A 19,253-nucleotide genomic window follows, 5' to 3' on the forward strand; every position below is an offset into this window, starting at 1 on the left:
TGGTGACGCGGATGTTTTACTGAGAGGCTTATCCCCTTTTCTCAACTCGGGATGGGTTTAGTTCTGTAGAAAATACAGCATGTTATAAACCACACCACACAGACACGCAAACACAGCACTCAAAACACAAATAAACCCAAGTCCATCTTAAATGAGCTGCACTTAACATGAAGGAAAAGACAGACGTTGTTACTCATAGTCTAATTAAAGAAACTCAACAGTGTTATAATATTAGATTTACAGCTTCAGGAAAGGTCAATCCAAAGTGTCTCCACGACCTGCCTGTCACACATTTCATTCCTGAGCCCGGGGACTCGGTGGGGGTTTTTTGTACCTGATGAGCAGGAAGTGAAAGAGATTTAAATAAAAGGATGACAACTAATTGTGGGTAACGCTGGGGCATCGTACTTGCTGCACTATTCACGTACGAGTGCAGTTTGGGGCAATAACTGGCCACTAATTCATTTACAAAGTTCTTAGGCAAAAAGGAGATTTATTGTAAAACATCTTCAAGAACGCTGAACTAAGCGGTGACATTACTTCTGAGCTTCGCGTATGCACGAGGCTGAGAGAAAATTCTGTTCAGCAACTCGGAAAACTTTTTCTCCCCTCCAGTCTCTGGGCGTGCAAGCCCCGCGGTTGCTGAGCGGAGCCCTCAGGGCTGAGGGAGCACCGGGAGCCCTCACGGCCGCGCGTCCTCCATTTCCTGCGCCGCGGCGGTGCCCGCGCCCTGCCAAGATGGCGGCGGCGCCCGAGGGCCGGCTAAGGGCGGGATTCGGGCCCATCCCGACCCGCGCCTGGCGGTGTCCGCGCAGGGCGGCACGGGGAGCGGGTTGAGGGAGTCCCGGCTGGCGGAGGCTGCCGGGGACGAGGCGGCGGCAAGTGCCGGGCAGGTCTCGCTAAGGCGTGCGAGGTTTGCCCCCGGAGGCTTTGGGCTGCCCGGCTCGGCGCGGAAATCTCTGCGGGACAGAGGAGCGGGGCTGAGCGCGCCTCCTCGGTACAGCATGGAGTCACCGGAGCGGACTGGACTAGGCCTGGTAGCGACAGGGAGTTAGGCGGGCAAGGGTTCCGACGCTTCTGCTAGCCGCCTGGGTGTGTGCGGTGCCGCACCGGGGCTACGCGGTGCCCGGGCTGCGCTGTGCGTAGAGTGACTCACGGGGAAACAGCGCGAACCGAACGCCGCCATGGGCACCCCACCCGCCCCCGGCCAACGCGCGGGAGGCGCGCCCCGCCCACCCTGCGGCCGCCACGGTTGGGCGTCCCCGTCTGCCGCTCCCATTGGCCGTTCCGCAGCTCCGCTCTGCGCCCATTGGCCGAGGCGGGCTCCGCTGAGCCGTGCGCACAGCGGCGGGGCGGGGTGAGCCGTGGGGCCGTGTGCACACCGCGTGTGGCGCAGGCAGCGGGACCGGCGGGGCTAAGCGAGCGAGCGGAGCGGAGTCGTGCGGGGGCCGTGGCCGCGGGGAACTGGACCGCAGGTACTGCCGGCAGGCCGCGAAGGAACCGCAGGGGAGCGGCCGGGGGTCCTGCGGGGCCCTGAGGCCTCAGCGAGGGCACTGCGCGGGACGGTGATGGCGCTGGCGCACTCCGGCCTAGCGCGCGGGAAAGTACGGCCGGGCGGGCGCCGGCGCCATTCCCGGCCCTGTGGCGCGTCGGGATGCCGTCAAGGCCGCTAGAACCTTGAGGGCCGCGGGCACGCAGAGGGCGGCGGGTGAGTCAGGTCTGGGTTCCGGGAGCGCCCAGGGAGCCTGCGCCGCTCGGGGGAGGGAGGCCTGGGCGCTGGGCAAGGAGGGAGCCGCTCCGCTCGGCCCGGGCGTGGCCCGGAGAGTCCTTACGCTCGGTCTCTTGGCCGGGGGTGGTGGGCGGCGGGGCCGGGGCAGTGCTGCACGTGGCCGCCTGGGCGTGGGGAGGGGGAGCCCGGCCGGCCCGCCCGTGAGCCAGCGAGTTTGGGGTAATGAACGTCCTGTGAGTTTGGGGATTGCGGAGAACGGACTGGAATATAAATACTTTCTTCATTAAATTGTTGGGGGGATTTTGTTTGTTTGGGGTTTTAATTTATTTTGAGTCCCCGCTGAACTCCCGTCGGCGGGGCCGAGCGGGGCCGCGGCCCGTACACCACGTGGTTCCCCACGTGTGGGGCGCTGGCGGAGACGGGAGGGTCGAGGTGTCGCAACTCTTTGCTCTGACCACAGGCACGGATGGTGACCTGCTCTAAATCCAAATGTGACCTATAAATGGATAGGAAAAACAGCCTGTGCCATCTGCAGATCGCGGGCTGTGGGGCGGCCTTTTATACGAGTTCCTGTCGGGCGCAGTTCTCAAGTAACCGCTGTTAGCCATTTAGAAGCCAACATTGTCGCAACGGTTTATTAAACCTAATAGTGAGTTCTGATTTCCTGTGTGCACTCAATGTGATCCCATTGCCACGCAGCATTGGGGTTGCCTAGTCCGTGTTTCCCTCTTTAAGTACAGACTTGCCTAGAGAAGCAATCCTGCATCTGTCCTCAGAGTGAAGAGGTTAAATAAGTTCACTAGGCCTGTGCAACAGTCCTGAGAGTTACGGGTTTAACCTGCCGTTTAAACTGTTCATGTTTGGGCTGAGTGTTACATTTAATGCCTCACATGATGCTCGTGGTGTTTAAGTTTAGAATTTCGTACACATAGGCATAAAAATTAAAGAGGAAGATGGTAACACGGGCATCTTTGTTCAATGGGGTTTATTACTTTCCATATTAACTAATATGGATAGGCAGAAAGTGCTACTGAGTCACTCCTTGATGAACTTTTGTTCTCTTTCTTGTTTGTGTCAACAGAGATATCCAAGAATTACTTGTCTAAGTGGAGTCGTGATGTCCTTTTGTCCTGGTTTCTGTCCCCTCTTGAGTCTTAGTTAATGTTCAGCAGTCCTGGGTCATCTTGGCTGTGAAATGTGTTGAGGGGTCCCAAATGGAGTATAGGGGTTGGCTTCCTACTTCGGCAAGTTTCCTCAAATTTTCCATCTAGTTTATTTCAGAATTGGGGTGTTGTTACCTGCTGGTCAGAATACTTAATTTTGTATCTTGTGCCAGTGTGAACAGAAGAGGGAGACAGGAGCATCACTCGCTCTGCTGTCGCAGGCTTTCAGGTTACAATGTGGAAATTAACTGCTAAATACTGAGTGGCTTTGGTCATGCTCATGTGTCCTGTGTTCAAGAATTCTTACAACCTGTTGCTTGGGAAATAAAAACTCCTCATAGATAGTATTTCTTGTAAAATGAGTAATGCTTTGGCTTCTCTATTGAAACTAAATGCTAGATTATGATTAGCAGGCTTTTCCGCCTCTTCAGTGCTTCAGAAGACAGCAGAGCTGTACTTGCTATCACGTTGGGGTTTCATCATTCTCGTCTCTGCCTTGTCCAATTCAGGTGTGGTGCTGTGGGTTGGTCACAGCAGCCTGGGGAGCTCCTGCTGATTTCCCAACGTATACCTCTGATAGATCTGCCTGGCTGAAGGGCTTTGCCTATGCTGGCTCGGGCAGTGGCTTTTATCTGCTCTGTCCTTTGACTGAAGAAGTGAAGTCCTGCTGATAGCGGCGGCAAGTGCTCTTTGTAGGTCAAAAGAAGCACTGAAGTAGAGTGAAGAGAGTTGCTCCTCTTCTGTTGGATCCTAAGGAACTGCTGGTATCCAGAAGAATCCTGAGTAATCTTGGAGGTGAAGTTCAGCTTCCTTTTTACTATGAGAAGCCCAGGTTTAATTGTATTTTAGTTTGTTGTAACAACAACAACTTTGGAGGGCATCTAAGCTAAAAGCCATAAAATGAGGAGTGTTACAGTGGAGCTTTGTGGCAGTTTTTTACATTATCAGTTCTAGAAGGGCTACTAAAACAGTTAAACATTGCTGAATCTCATGCACCTCGCCTGTTCTAAGAGTGTTGAATATGTTTAACTGCAAAGCCACAGAAAGACACAGTCTTCTCCTTCAGTGTATGAGACAGAAAATGTGTCAGTGGTCTCCTACAATTCTAGGAGAATCACCAGGAAACTCCCAGTTTGAGGTTTGGTGCTCAGGTTTCCCTCAGAAACTTCAGATGTGACCTAGGAAAGTGCTGTGGGGGCACAGGGATCTTTGTCATCAGTCCCTGCTGTTTAGGGACTGATGTATGGCCATCACATAGAACAAGGTCTAAAATTCCTTCTTAATAATGTTTCAGCTTCCACCTGCAGTTATGGAGGTCTTTAGGAGGAGTTTAGGTAAATTACTGCCTTCTCCCTTCTCTAGAAAGGTAAGGTTTGAGGTGAGAAAGCGCAGCTAGACTTGAGTTTCTGGACAAGTTTTGGAAGGTAATCCAGGAGGCAGTGCCTTGCTATATCTCGCAGAATTTGACCTGTCTCAGAAATGCAAGATGAGGCTGTAGTTGTAATTTTGTTTTCCATTGCTACTTTTCCTGCCTTGGTGAGGTAAAAATCTGATTCTGGTATGTAAGAAGGGAGGGGACGATGACACATGGATAGACAGGACAGGCTGCTTTGTGTAACACATCTGAGCTGCGGAAAACAGTGATAGCTGTGACTGAAAACTTTCCAAGAAGACTTTGTTAGCTTTCTTGCAGAGGGCTTACTTAAGGTGGCCTTGATAGATAAAAGGAGCAGCTGGAAACTTGCCTGTGATGACAAAATGGAGGAGTATTGACTAACAGAGAAGTGTTTGAACTTGGGTGGTTTTTACTGTGCTCATTTTTTTTTCTCTTGGAAGTAAATGAAAACTGTAATGGTGTCCAGAGTGCTTGGAGGCTCTCCATTTAAGGACTTGTCTTCTGAACCAGCCTTTCCTGGATGTTGCTCCTTGAAGGTGGCTGTTGGCTCCCTCTGAAAAATGAATCCTTAGGGTTCACACTGCTGGGGATTCTGCCCTGTGTTGGGCTTGTTGGGATGCAGGCAAGTAAAACCGGTGTCAGCTGCAGCCAACTCTCTCTGGTGAACCCGTTTGCAATTCCAGATCCTTTACAGGGAGGATGCAGAAGTTTAACATGGAAATACTGGTGAAGAGAAACTTCAGGCAAACTGTTGCATGTATCTGAGGATGGAACAGCATGCTTTGTAATCACATACGTATGGCAGCTGTAACCTTCCACTGCTCTTGAGTTCAAGGGTGGAAAGGGGCCTCTGAAGATAGAGGTTTTTAAATAAATCTCAATCTTGAAGGATTCTTGCACAGAGACTGGTGTTTGACTTCACATTTCTACTTCAGTTTGTATATTTTTTGTATAGCAGAGGAGGACAAACTTGAGGTTTTCTTTTTGAAGGGGCAGTTAAAAAGGAAAAAAACTCTGAATCAGATGTAAAATTTCTCTTTGGACATTCCTTTGGGGCAGTGAGGAGTGAGCCTCTGTCCCTCGTGCAGCTTCTGACTCGGACTGGCAGAAGGACAGACTAACTGTAGGTTGCCATTAATCTTGGTATAAAAGCTCCCCCACTGTGTGTCTGGAGCAGGTCTGGCTCACCTGTCAGACATTTGTCTTTCACCATGTGTTACCTTGACTGTTTCTGTTGCTGCTTCCTGTGGGAGACTGCCAGCAGGACTCAGTCCTCTTTACCTCGTGTTGGAGTCTTGAGTTCATGGCTTCAGGTGCGCTGCAGTTCTCTAATAGCTGGTGCCTACTGTTTTGTTCTTTTAGTAGATTCTATGTCACCATTTGACAATGTTTTAATGTGAGGCCTGCTTAAAAGGGTTGTAATGAAGTGAAGAAATGTGTGTGTGTGTATATATAGATATTTAAAATTCAGAGACCCCATCTTGGCCCTCTTGCGAATGAAAAGCAGCATCCACTCGGGTGCCTGAGCCCAGCTCCCGCAGTTGGCTGTGCCTGTGTTTTTCCTGTTCTGCAGTGTCAACACGGTTGCTATGAAAACAGGCATAAACAATGGCACAGTGAGTGCCAGCTGCTGCCAGCAGAGCAGGCAGTGCTCAGCCCTGGGTGTCGTCAGAAGCCGCTGGAAATCTTGAACACTGAAATCAAACAGAGAAGACTGAGTTACGTGTGAAACCAACTGAATGTCTTGAAGTGCTCCAACAGCCCAGTTGTTATAACTTTGTTTAGATGTTTCTAAGGTCTTCTTGCAGCTTTTCACTCCAGAACTTCATTTTGAGGGCAAAGACTTCCATCCTGGTCCAGCTGGAAGTTAGATAAGGGATTACAGAAATTACATGCTAGAGTATGTACCTCTTGTATTTTAAATTCTCAGCCGTTTACTGTGGTTGGGATAACCACTTCTGTGCAGAAAGCCATCAGAGAGAGGAGTGGATAAAAAACCGCAGTACATCTGTGAAACATTGAGCTACTTTGGAAATAGTTAAATAACAATTCATGTTTAGATGCACACTCTGTATTTAAGAGCTAAATGTCAGGATGCTAATTCTGGTTCCTTCTGGAGGTCATGTGTTGTTCTACTGCTCCTGTAGTGGCTTTCTTCAATACTCAACTTGTGGTATGTTCTGTAATCTGGGATGCTGGAGATCTGGGAGGAGGGACATCATTCTGTAACAAGAATAAACGGGAGGGTTACAGGGGGTTACCTTGGAGGGGGGATCAGATAAACTTCCAAACATGCCAAATAATGATTCTCCTTCTGCTGGGTAAAGAATAACAAATTTCGAGAGAGTATGTGAGGTATGTAAATTTCAGGAGACTTCATCAAAACAAAGCTTGGTGTGCATATTTTTACACCAGTGTACTTCAAACGTGTCTTCAAGCACACTCTAAAAAATCTTCGGTTTAAGTGTGTAACTTCCTTGTTCTTTTCTCTCTGGGTCTGGAAGTGTTGTGTGCGTGTCCTGCAGCTCAGGGGAGGTGTGGCAGTATGAGCACAGTGTGGAACCTGCCCCATCCACCGTGGGCTGTGCAGGCTGGCTCTGCTCGTGCAGTGCTGACCTCCATTCCAGTGGGCAAAGCAGGGTTCCTGCTGTCAGAACTGCCTGTCTGATGCTTCCAGAGCGTTCTAAGGATGTTTTTCCCAGCTGGCAAGTGTCTGCTGCCGAAACATCTTCAAACACTTTCTTTCATGTATGCCTGGAGTGGAATATGCATCCTGAGCTATAAGTTAATTACAAATTGTAGTTTTGCTTTTCAGAGTTAAATTGCTGTTTAGGTCATAAAAGACCTAAAGTCTTCAAATGTTAAGCTAAAGGGCTTTGAATGCTTTCGGTTTAATACTGCCTATTCTTACACTTGTCTTCCAGTGGATAGAGGTGGTAGCTGCCAGGCAGGTCCTTCAAGAGAACATGTAACAACTACTAGGAGGATTCTGCTTGTAGAGATTAAGTAACTGGCTTTGAGTTTAACTCGCAGCAATAAGGAAGAAGGTGCTTTACTGAAAGTGGTAATGATGTTAAGGCTGCTACTGCAGTAGTTAAAGGGATATTTCCTTCTCTTTTTCCCTTTTCCTGAATGTTTTATAAGTTCCTGAAGTAAAGGGTGGCTACAAAATAATTAAAGGAAAAGTTACATAGCACACTGTCTGTTCAAAGCTGTCTTACTGAAAGCAAAGCGGAGGCAAACTTTTACCCTCTGCAGCGGTTTCAGTAGTCATGAAAGACTATGGTACAAGAAAGTCTTGACTTAGCTGCAGGTCCTGTATGGTTTGCATTGCCTTTGCTGAGGGCTGGGAAACCTCTGAATCTCTCATTTTAATGTAGCCTTTGGCTGGAGGAGCAGAAGGTGCTCAGAAATGTCTTTCTTGTTCAGACAGGTGATCTGCAGCCATGAGCAGCAACGAGTGCTTCAAGTGTGGCCGTACTGGCCACTGGGCCCGGGAGTGCCCCACTGGGATGGGCCGTGGCCGTGGGATGAGGAGCCGTGGCAGAGGTGAGTGGTGACTCTGCTGTTCTGTTTGTTTGCACAGCGGATCTCCAATGGCTGCTGCATGTAGGAAGTAAAACATGCTCTGGCAGACCCGAGCAGAGAGGTTGAGACACAATTTGGTAATGAGAACCAGGGAAATTCACCTCTTCGTAAGAGTTTGGTCAGATGCTCTGAGAGTGAAGCTAACTTGTCAGTTCAGAATGTGATTGATTCTTAAAAGTATTCTGAACTTAGTACTTACGCCCGTTTTTTCCTTCTGCCTATTTCAAGCAGGCTTCCAGTTCATGTCTTCGTCTCTGCCGGATATCTGTTACCGCTGTGGTGAGTCTGGCCATCTTGCCAAGGACTGTGACCTTCAGGAGGATGGTAAGTATCACTCAATATTCCAGCTCTCCAGTGCCACAGGCAGAGCTCTCTGGCTAAAGAGAATGGTGCTGGGATTCCCTGAGAAGGAGCTGTGCATGTGCCCTGTTCACAGCATGCTGCCCCTTGCGCTACCGAGGTTTTATAGTCTTGTTTGGTATGTTTTTCTTATTGTGGAAGCCTGCTATAACTGCGGTAGAGGTGGCCACATTGCGAAGGACTGCAAGGAGCCCAAGAGGGAGAGGGAGCAGTGCTGCTACAACTGTGGCAAGCCCGGCCACCTGGCCCGTGACTGCGACCACGCAGACGAGCAGAAGTGCTATTCTTGTGGAGAGTTCGGGCACATTCAAAAAGACTGCACCAAAGTGAAATGCTATAGGTAAGGAGGCAGCTGTGATATGCACCTCACATGCTGGATGCATTCTCTGTCTGGTTTTGGTTAGGAAATGGTTTGTTTGAACAGCTACCCACTGTTGTTCAAAACTAAGGCTTAAGCACTTACTAGCAGTGTGGAGTACAGATTCCATGTAGTACATCTGTGGAGTACAGATTCCATTCCATCTCTAGACAACCACCAGTGCCACCACGTACCCAGGTGTTCAGTCATTTGGGCTGTACAGAAAGGCTCGTGGTGTCCTTTGGCAGGGGGTACGTGGCTGTAGCAGAGTTGGGTACCCTGTGTCTTTTGCCAGAGCTAACAAACCCCAGCTGTCCGGCCCAGCTGACTGGCACAGCCAGCCCCTGCAGGAACACACTGAGGATGCTTTGGTTATGGGAACAGTGAATAGAAGTGGGTGTTAAATTGGTTTGAAATGCCATCTTCAGAGAGCTGTCTGGTTTTTGAATGCAAGCATATACCAGAAACAGCACGTTCCTGAGAGAGTATTCTTTACCCCCACCAACATTCCCTTCTGTGGAGGAAGGAGAGAGAACATGGTGTATTTGAGTTAAAACTAATTATTCTCAAAACAAGGCTAAACTGCAAGCATAAGCCTTCGGAACAGGCAAAACCGAGGACACAATTGGGAAGAAACCCCGCAAACACACGAAGCTGATGTAGAGATTCTGGCATATACAGTGATTAATGTGAGTTGATCATTTGGGAGCAGTTGATGGCTCTGCTGAAGACAAATTTGCTTCATGTCAGAGAATTCTGGAATAGAAGCCTTGGATGCAGAACTAGCGTTGCATGAAACCAAAGTAGACAGTGTCGTGGACGCAGGGTAGGATTGCTCCTGTGAGTGTTGTGGCTGTTCTGACACAACCTTTGCTTTTGCAGGTGTGGTGAAACTGGCCATGTAGCCATCAACTGCAGCAAGACCAGCGAAGTCAACTGCTACCGCTGCGGCGAGTCAGGGCACCTTGCACGGGAATGCACAATTGAAGCTACAGCCTAATTATTTTCCTTTGTCGCCCCTCCTTTTTCTGATTGATGGTTGTATTATTTTTCTCTGAATCCTCTTCACTGGCCAGAGGTTGGCAGATAGAGGCTACTCCCAGGCCAGTGAGCTTTACTTGCCGTGTAAAAGGAGGAAAGGGGTGGAAAAATCAACTTTCTGCATTTAACTACAAAAATGTTTATGTTTAGTTTGGTAGAGGTGTTATGTATAATGCTTTGTTAAAGAACCCCCTTTCCGTGCCACTGGTGAATAGGGATTGATGAGTGGGAAGAGTTGAGTCAGACCAGCAAAAACCCTCTCTGGGTTACAGGGAAGTGATCCTATGCAGGAGGAAAGAAATTCTGGAAGTGTCTAAACTTCCTCATAACTTTTATTTTATTACAATGGCCTTGGATTGTCTGACCTCAGTAGCTGTTAACACCAAGTGATATCTGCATCAGGCCCTACCTAGAGCATATAGCTGAGTGGGAGTAAACAAACAAGATGCACATGCCTGTTAATGGCCATGAGAGAGAGAGAGAAATCTGAAATAAATCTAAAAGTAACAGTAATTCAGTCAGTGGATGTTAATGTTGGAGATACAGAACGCAACGGGAAGCTTTTGAATAAATATCTCAAAGTCAATCTGAAACCCAGACATCAGTGCTCATAGCATAAACAATTTGGAGCTGTTCAGGAGTTGCAAATAAATGCATTTTCACAGAAATCAAGATGTTATTTTTGTATACTATATCACTTAGACAACTGAGTTTCATTTGCTTGTAATCGGTTTTTAAAGTAAGATGGTAAGAGCAATTGAAGTCCTAGAACATAGAAAATGTAATTTTAAACTATCAATAAAGCTGGAGGAGGAAGGGGAGTTTGGCTAAAGTTCCTTTCGTTTATTTTTGGTTTTTTTCCTGTACACAGTGCAAAACAACATATTAAAAGGGGTATGTGGAGGTTCATCTTGGCCTTTTCTTTTGTGCTGTTTCATGTTCAGGTCCTGTCTGCACATACTCATGGGAGTGGGGTCTGGATGCAAGGCTGACTGTATCTGTCATCATCTGTTGGTGCAGTTAAAGCATTTAATGGGAAAACCATTAAAGGAGGAGGTTGCTGGAGGTGCAGGGAGTTCCAAACTGAGTAGATCAGTTCTCTCCAGCAGTATTTGAGTTTTCAGTGGCACTAAGAACTTTAAGCACCTGCGCTTGCCCTGTCTCCTGGTGGTTGTGCTGCGTTGGTTCACTGAGGGTCAGTGACCAGCTGAGAAAGGAGCTGACAAACCGTGGATCTTTACATCCACTCAGTGAATAAAGTCTTGGTGTGCAGGAGCTCTTGGTTGACCAGTGCTTCACCTTAAGGCAGGACTGGGGAAGGGGTGTCCTGATGTCTGGTGTGAAGGGTGGGCTTTGCTTGGGGTGCCTCTGAGCTGCTGGCCGTGCTCAAGCTCTGGCAGATCTGTGGAATCTGCAGTTAGGGGCAGGGATGGGGTGCTGGAGACATCTGAATTGGCACTGGCGCTTGTATATCTGTTATCATTGCTAGTTACTGTCAGTTCCTGTTAATTCTGGAAGCAAGGTTGAAATGTGTGGGTTGTCCTGGGGTACTGCAGGTACACAGCACATGGTGGTTCACCCTGGTAGGTTGGGACAAATTAAGTCTTTGCACACAATTGTCTTAGTCAAACAGCAGTAAAGTTTGGACCTCTCTGATTACAAAGACCTAGAAGTCTTTGGAACTTAAATGAGAACTACAAAGTGGTGTTTTCCTCTAAAAAATTCTATTTGATACAAAGCAAACACCATTTAGAAGCTGGGGAATACAAACCAGGCTATAAGTTCTAGGAGAAAATTACTTCAAAGGTAGATGTCTCTTCTTTGGTCATCTTCCTGTGAGAACATTGTTGCTGTTCATAGTTTCTCCCAAGTGAACAGGAGCTGGACAAGAAGCAAGTGGTGATTTCATACACTGAACCTGGGAACAATCAATTCTTCATGTTTCATGTTGATCTTTTTCACTGATACTGAGGCAACTTCTCATTCATTATGGCAGACTCACGAAGTGGTTAGAGAGGAGAACTGTTCATTGGGAACTGAGTGACAGGACAAGGGGCAATGGAACTGAAAGGGCAAATTTGTATCAGTTATTAGGAGCTTCTTTGCTTGTGAGGGTGGGGAGGTCCTGGCGCAGGCTGCCCAGAGCAGCTGTGGCTGCCCCTAGATCCCAGGCAGTGTCCCAGGCCGGGCTGGACGGGGCTGGGAGCAGCCCGGGACAGTGGCAGGTGTCCGTGCCGTGGCAGGGGTGGCACCTCCGCGTCCCCCGGGTCCCTTGGCTTCCGCACCGCTCCATGTCTGCCCGCCCCGGGCGCGGGGTCACCAATCCCGCGCGAGCGGGGCGCGCAGGCGCGCTGGGCACGGGGCCGAGAGCACTTCCGGGGCGGGGCGGGGCTGCGGGCACCGCGCGTTCGGAGGGACCGAGGGGCTCCGGGGCACGGCGGGACCATGGTGAGTGCAGGACTGAGGGGCTCCAGGGCACGGCGGGGGATTGCGGGGCTGAGGGGCCGCTCAGTACTTGCTGGCTCCTGGTTCCCCTGCGCGGCGAGGGCCTCGGAGAGGACCCGGCGCAGGCTGGAGCGCGGCGGGGCCGGGGCTGACCGAGCCCGCTCTGTTTGTGTCTTGCAGGCTCGCAACGCGGAGAAGGCCATGTGAGTGCGGCCACCACTGCAGCGCGGGCACCGCTCGGGTGCACTGGGTCACCCCGGCTCAGGCTGCGGCCGGACCTAGTCTCACGCATCCGTGGCCGCTGGCCCTGACTGTACCTGATGTCACACATCTGTGCCTGGCTGGCTCGTAGAACTCGCTGTTCAGCCTCTTTTAAAGCACGGACGGTTTAATGATGCTTTTGGGTACTCAGTTGTCCGTGTGCTGGCCCAGAGGCAGTGGGAGTTGGAGGGCACCTGCACACGCGGTGCTGTGGAGCTCCTGTAGCTGTGCTGGGTGCTTCTGTTCAGCAGTGTACTTGTCCCCCTGCAGGCTCGGGGCTAAATACACTGAAATGTGTTGTAAAGGACCCTTGTGGTTTCAGGCAGTTCCCATTTTGGGAGCAGAGATGCCAGGCCAGAGAGGAGGAATCAGTCATCATTGCTTTACTTGAGGAGCGAACCACTGAGGATTTCTAGTGTTGAGAAGTCATTAGCTGGAAGAGCTGGAGGTGCTCAGTGAATGTGTTCAGGCCTTTGTTTTCTACAGACTAATGAAGTCCATAATAAACATCCAGAGCTAAACTTGTTCCTGTTGGAATGTGGATTTGTGAAAGTAAATCTGCTTTCTTCTCTTTAGGACGGCCTTGGCAAGATTTCGGCAAGCCCAGCTTGAGGAAGGAAAAGTCAAGGTGAGATGTAAATGCCCTGGAGGTTTGGTAGCTCAAGTCAGGGAGGAAGACAGGCCTTGTTCAGAGCCCAGGTGTCCTGTGCTTGACCCCAGTTACAAGGAAAATACTTTAGCTGACTGTATTTCACACTCACAGGAAAATTCTCCACTACAGTTTCTCCAAACCTTTTTTAATTTTGTATTTCATACTGCATATTGTGCAGAGGAAGGGGTTTAATACCTTCTAATAAAAGGTGGAGCTTTGAGTAAAAAGGTAGAGCCTTTTAATAAAAGGTAAAGCTGTGGGGAAAGGGACAAAATAACTGCACACAAAACCCTAGAAGCAAGATGATGCATTAGTGTGTGTAAGCAAGCCAATGGAATGTGAAGGAGGTTGAGAAGAAGGTACTCTGTATAAACTGGAAAAAAATGCATTCTTTCGTGGTAGCAGTTGAGAAAAGCTTAACCTTAAGGAGGTGGTGTGTGCTGTAAATGGTGAAACTGCCCTGAATAGAACATTTGTTGTATTGGAGAGGATTATGAGGTGTTTTGAAAAGAAAAGGAAAAGGAAAAAAAAAAAAATCCAGGTGAAAGATTTTGGTTTGGATAAAGTGGATTTAAGTAGGTTTTTATAGTCTGTGGTAGTTTAGTTTGTACGTAATTATTGTTCACCACTTACTAAAAATCCATGGGAGCAGAAGGCCCTGGAGCTTGGTAACATAATTTGGCATTAGTGGAGCAGTAAAGCCTGTGTGAAATGCTGTGTGTCAGTGCTCAGCTGAATTTGATGTGTGTGGTTTTCTGTCTAACAGGAGCGAAGGCCTTTCCTTGCGTCAGAGTGTAATGAGCTGCCCAAAGCTGAGAAATGGAGGAGACAGGTAATATCAGCCTGTGGAATTTCTAATTCTATAGGAGGTAGAATTTCACACTTCCTGTTTAGACAGGCTGCTTACAAGGGATTTTCCACACTTGTCAGTATCCTGACAGTTAAAGTAGCTCCTACCACATCAAGTTGCCCCAGGGCCATGTCCAGTTGAGTCTTTAACATCTTAAGGGGGTTAGATTCCAGGTTTTTGGGGCTGCTGTTCCAGTGTTTGATTATCTTCCTAATGATTTGTCTCCCCTTGAATTTAATCATTATTTCTCCAGTTTCAACTTGTTTTTTATTGCTACTTGTCCTATTGCCATGCACTTCTCAGACAATCTGGCTCTGTCTTCTCTGTTCCCCCTCCTAATTTAGAAACTAATTTCTGTGTTCCTATTTGACTAGATCATTGGGGAGATTTCCAAGAAAGTGGCACAGATCCAAAATGGTAAGATTTGTCTAACTATGTTGTATTGTTTTGAATATCCAGTCAAAAGCATTTACAGTAAAAAATACCATTTCATGTGAACTATGCTGTTTCCATTGCACAAATTGTGACATCCATCTGGTGTTTCTGTAAGCTGCCAGATTTATTGTTTTTTTACTCTCTTACAGCTGGACTGGGTGAATTCAGAATTCGGGACCTGAACGATGAAATAAACAAACTTCTGAGGGAGAAAGGACATTGGGAATACAGAATAAAGGAGCTGGGAGGTCCTGATTATGCTGTAAGTGTGGAATGTGTTGTACTGCATGGTTGTTCTGCTTGCAAGTGAAGTGACTGCAGAGAAAAATATGTAACATTTAGTTACCTGTGCATGGCTTGGCCAGTGTTATTTTTATTCAGCTCCTAAAATGTTTGGCTGCATTAGAAGAAAGTTTTAAACTATGAACTGTGTTTATTTTCCAGAGGATTGGCCCGAAAATGTTAGATCATGAAGGGAAAGAAGTTCCAGGAAACAGAGGCTACAAATACTTTGGGGCTGCAAAAGATTTGCCTGGAGTTAGAGAGCTTTTTGAAAAGGAACGTGAGTAAAGAGCAGCTCTTCCCAGACATGAATCTGTGTAGTAGAATGTCTTGAGTAAAATGCTGTTGTAGTTTGTTTAGTGTTGGTAACTACATTTCTGAATGTCTTAGGTCACCTGAGTGAGACACTGGGCACAGGTAATTGATTAAATGCTAAGAGCACCTTTGGCTGTTTGCAATTAAGAAAATGCAAAAAAGGAGTAAACTGGTTTCTTCTGGGAATTCCCAATGGTAAAGACTGATGTCCTATCAAAACTTTCCAGAATAACAGGAAACTTTAGTGAGATGTTGTAAATAGTATTCAGAGTTCAGGACTAGAAAAAAAATGAAGAAAAAGGACAAGTTGGGTTGAACGTAATCTTAGAAGCAGGAATGAGTTTTCATAATGAAAAACTGGAAGCAAGGGGTTGGTTGAAACGTCATGGAATGAGTGGGAATTGCTTGGGCCTGAAGGTGAGGCACAGACAAATCATGGGAGGTACTCCAGGATGTGGGGGACCATTGGGTCATGTACTGGGAATGGTTTGTGCAGGCCAGAGGGTGACACCAGCAGCTCCATCATGCTGGGTGTTGGCTGGCACGAGGCAGCTGTGGGTGCTGTGAGGTTGGGGACGCTCAGCAGGGGGTGGAGGTGACCTGGTGGGTGACGGTGGTGTTCTTGCAGCCCTGCCACCCCCACGGAAGACTCGGGCTGAGCTTATGAAGGACATTGATGCCGAGTACTATGGCTACAGGGATGAAGATGATGGGATTCTGGAGCCCCTGGAGCAGGAACATGAGAAGAAAGGTATGTGAGATTCCAAACCTGCACAGAGCACCCAGGAAGGGGGTGATGATGGACTCTGTGGTGAAAGCACCTTTCTTTTACCCCCTGTGGGCCTTTTCTTGTGCTTAGCTGTCAGAATTTGTCTGTCATGTGGGTATCCAAATAAGGCATTTCAGGGAGGAGGTGCTTTAGGCTTGACTTTCATCTTTACTACTGTAAATGATTTCATATTTTAGCAAGTCATTCACTGCCAAAGCAAAAACTCCTTCCCCCCTCCTTTTTCCTGCTTAAGAATGTAGAAGAGTTGGTTGCAGCAGGAGCTGTGGAACCCAAGCAGTTCTCTCCCTCCCTTGTGAAAACTTGACCCTACCATCTATTTCCTGTCTCACCTCATTATTTATTTATCCAGAAACTTAGCTGGTTACTTTTCTGCCAGATTAGAGGGGCCTGCTGGAAACCCTGCTGCAGTCTAGGTGGGCTGTGTTAATTTAACCATGTCATTTCTCTTGGAATTTTAACACTTTGTGAATGTGACATTTAGAGTCTAAAATGGACCCAAATGAAGGCATTAGCAAGCACCACACCGAGACAGCATGTCAGCACACACTGATATATTTTATTACATACCGCATCAAGGTTCTACAAGGGTGTGTTACTGATGTAGAGGATTTAGGCAAGAAGTTTAAGTGCATTGGAAAAGCTCTGTCACTAAGACCATGCTGCTCTGACTGGCTCTCAGCCACATTAGCCATTTTCCTGTGCTCCCCAGTTATAGCAGAAGCAGTGGAAAAATGGAAGATGGAGAGAGAAGCACGACTTGCAAGAGGTGAGGAAGAGGAGGAAGAAAACATCTATGCTGTCCATGAGGAAGAGGTAGGGGATGGCTCGGGTGACGTGACTTTTCATGTGTTTTCTGTGCTCCCTTCTTGGAAGTGGTGTTACCCTGCCAAGGACCTGGCTGCTGCTGTCCTGCCCCTCTCCTCGCTACACAGTTTAGTGAGAATCAGTATAGGGGAGTGCTCTTGGTCCAAGTTCAGGGGGTGCTGGAGGCTGGCAGGGGAGGACAGACCTTTCACTGGAGTGAGAGCACCTTGCTGTGATTTAATGGCACTGTTAGTATCAGGGGGTGTTTTGCTAACCCTGCTCAGTCTGGCTCCTGAGCACAGCCTGCCTCAGTAACAGCACAAGCAGCTTTGGGCACAGGATAATGTCACACTGCCACTGTGTGAAAACCCAGGGGGTGCAGGGCCTTGTTCACACTTGAATCATGATGCAGCAGGGCTTTGCTGGTGCTGCTGTCACCGCTCTTATTCCTTCTCCCTGCTCCCAGTGAGATCTGGAGAAGGATACTGGAAACAAGCTCTCATTTCTCAGTCTGTATCTAAGTAGGTTAAGCACAAGAATAAAAAGGAGGAATCTGTCAGGTGGAGCTGGTGGCTCCTCCAGTACCTTTTTTATTTGTATTATCCCGTGGTTCATGAGCTCAGCTCTTGGGCGTGGACCAAAGCAGTACAGAGCTGTACAGGGAAGTGCTACCTTTATTTTTAAAGCACTTACTGTCTGCTTGCTTAGCTGGCTTCTCTTCTGTTCACAGCTTTGCTGTGGCAGCCAGAGTTATGGAAGGGGAGGAAATACAGCTTTACATTCGTGCCCATGCCACAGCAGAGCAAAGACCATATGAGAAATGGAAGAAATGGAAGCAGCCATGCTGAAAATGTCAAGGAGCAGGATCTGCATGTGATCCTTGTGTTCCTTTGGCACTGGGTCCTCTTCACTCATTCCTGTGTTTGTAGTGTTGACCATGCTTTGTTCCTTCTGGCAAAGCAAGTGAAGAAGGGTTTTTTAATGATCTCGATAGAAAATAAACTTGACGTGATTTTTTCACTTTTTAGTCTGATGAGGAAGGTGGCAAGGAGAGAGAAGGTGAAGATGGCCAACAGAAATTTATTGCACATGTTCCAGTGCCAACTCAACAGGAGGTAAGGCATAACAGCATTCAGCTGCAGAGATGCACACTGGCTTTTGCAAGGCACATCTTAATTGACATCAAGTCATCAGTAAAAGTGCCCTAAAATTTGTGATTTCTGTGACTTGACTCTGCTGCTGTTTAATCCTCTTGCAAATGCTGTAACACTTTTCACCTGAGAATTTCCAAAACCTTCCTAAGTATTCCATAAATTGGGAAGTGTTGTGGTGTAGCTGAGCATCTGAGCTTTCAGCATCTCAGCTGAGCTGAATCCATCCTGTTTTTATCTCTGCAGATTGAGGAAGCTCTTGTACGAAGGAAGAAGATGGAGCTGCTCCAGAAGTACGCCAGTGAAACCCTCCTGGCACAGAGCGAGGAGGCAAAGACACTTCTAGGACTGTAACGTTGCACCAGTGTCCTGGTTTGTGTGTAATCCCTCTGAAAGCAGCAGGTTCCTAAGTTCTGGTAGCAATGGGCTTTAGCTCTCAAAGTTCCTTTGGATGTGGAGCAAAGTGCTGGAATTACAGTGCGGTGTGCAGAAGGAGAGCCATCATTCCCGTTTCTCCACTCGGATGGCTTTGTACTCCAGTGCTGGAAAAGGTCAAACCTTGGTGAGCCTGTCTCTGCATCTGCCAGCTGTCTTAAGTGCTTTCAGTTTGGGAAAGGGTCTGCGTAGTGGGGCTTCTTACAGACAGAACCACACCCAGTGAGCTCCTAAATCCTGAAAACCCGTGGCGTTCCTGTCTGCTCTGTCCTTACTCTAAGTGTGCACATCTTCTCATGCTGGGTTTTGTTGAGCTGAGAAGTAACACTGTTACACCTGCTCAGTTTGCCAGAATAACCTGGAACCTGTCTAGAGATGCCTTGAAGGCAGGTCTTGTGAGTGTCTTTGGAGATTTGATTCTTTCTAAGCCACATGCAATGTCTAAAACTTGTTACCCTTTTTGTGGTTTGTAACTGCCTGGATAAATTGCTTGAATGCTGGATATTCCAGCAGCTGCTGTAAAAAACTTTGCAGCACCTTGTTCAAATATTTTTATTAAAAGCTTATTTACAACCTGATGTCTGTTATATTCTAGCTCAGAGGATTGTGATGATTCCCTCATGGTACCGAAAGATTGGGATCATAGACAGCCACCCCTTCAGGGATTTGAATCTCTGCATCTCCTACTGTTCATGGTTTGTGAATCCTGGGACAAGAGGCAAGGCAGAGACTGGTCAGAGTCTTATGGGTGACTGATACTGTTGTACATGTCTGAATGAATGGCATTTGAAACTAGACATCTGCAGCCATGGAGCATTTCTGTCTTAGGAGCAGAGTATTTAACAACCAAGTGTGGGACTGTGTAGCATTTCTGGATGCTCTCAGTATTTCTCTGTTACAATCTATTGTGAATAATCCACTCCAGAACAACCAAAGCTCTAAATTATAGAGATGAGCTTTCTGTTGCTTGATGCAAGTGATCAGACCAAAAAAAAAAAAAAAAAATAAAAAAAAAAAAAATTAAAAAGTGGAAGTCATAGCTGCCAAATTAAAACATTAAAAAAACACCAAAAAACTAGAATAAATCAAAAGCTCAATTATTGGTAGCGAGCAGACATCACAAATACATTCTTCTCTCTTCTTGTCAGCAGTGCAGCTTTCTCTGTAAGAAATGTCTTTATGGCTTGTAATAATATGT

The 19,253-nt window shown here is 47.6% G+C and overlaps 2 protein-coding genes across 7 annotated transcripts; both read left to right on the plus strand.

Annotated features, from left to right (window-relative positions):
• Positions 1 to 1,342: 1,342 nt before the first annotated feature.
• Positions 1,343 to 10,467, plus strand: CNBP (CCHC-type zinc finger nucleic acid binding protein). 6 transcript variants are annotated; one of them, XM_040075971.2, is made up of 5 exons: positions 1,343 to 1,475; positions 7,718 to 7,837; positions 8,105 to 8,200; positions 8,378 to 8,576; positions 9,477 to 10,467. In XM_040075971.2, exons 2-5 carry the CDS (start codon positions 7,735 to 7,737, stop codon positions 9,592 to 9,594), a joined length of 516 nt encoding a protein of 171 aa, XP_039931905.1. In that variant the 5' UTR covers positions 1,343 to 1,475; positions 7,718 to 7,734; the 3' UTR covers positions 9,595 to 10,467. The 6 variants fall into 6 exon arrangements, with proteins under 6 accessions (XP_039931905.1, XP_058278161.1, XP_039931907.1 ...); XM_058422178.1 differs by having other exon boundaries at positions 8,105 to 8,199; positions 8,374 to 8,576; XM_040075973.2 differs by having other exon boundaries at positions 8,108 to 8,200.
• A 1,545-nt stretch (positions 10,468 to 12,012) lies between these two features.
• ISY1 (ISY1 splicing factor homolog) lies at positions 12,013 to 18,633 on the plus strand. The gene is made up of 11 exons (XM_040076378.1): positions 12,013 to 12,083; positions 12,261 to 12,283; positions 12,918 to 12,969; positions 13,760 to 13,825; positions 14,218 to 14,260; positions 14,428 to 14,540; positions 14,723 to 14,840; positions 15,504 to 15,626; positions 16,375 to 16,478; positions 17,498 to 17,584; positions 17,867 to 18,633. The coding sequence occupies exons 1-11, from the start codon at positions 12,081 to 12,083 to the stop codon at positions 17,972 to 17,974; spliced, it is 840 nt and encodes a 279-aa protein (XP_039932312.1). The 5' UTR covers positions 12,013 to 12,080; the 3' UTR covers positions 17,975 to 18,633.
• The last annotated feature ends 620 nt before the right edge of the window (positions 18,634 to 19,253 follow it).

The sequence above is a fragment of the Hirundo rustica genome, chromosome 12 (genome assembly GCF_015227805.2).
Source record: "Hirundo rustica isolate bHirRus1 chromosome 12, bHirRus1.pri.v3, whole genome shotgun sequence".
Classification (NCBI taxonomy): Eukaryota; Metazoa; Chordata; class Aves; order Passeriformes; family Hirundinidae; genus Hirundo; species Hirundo rustica.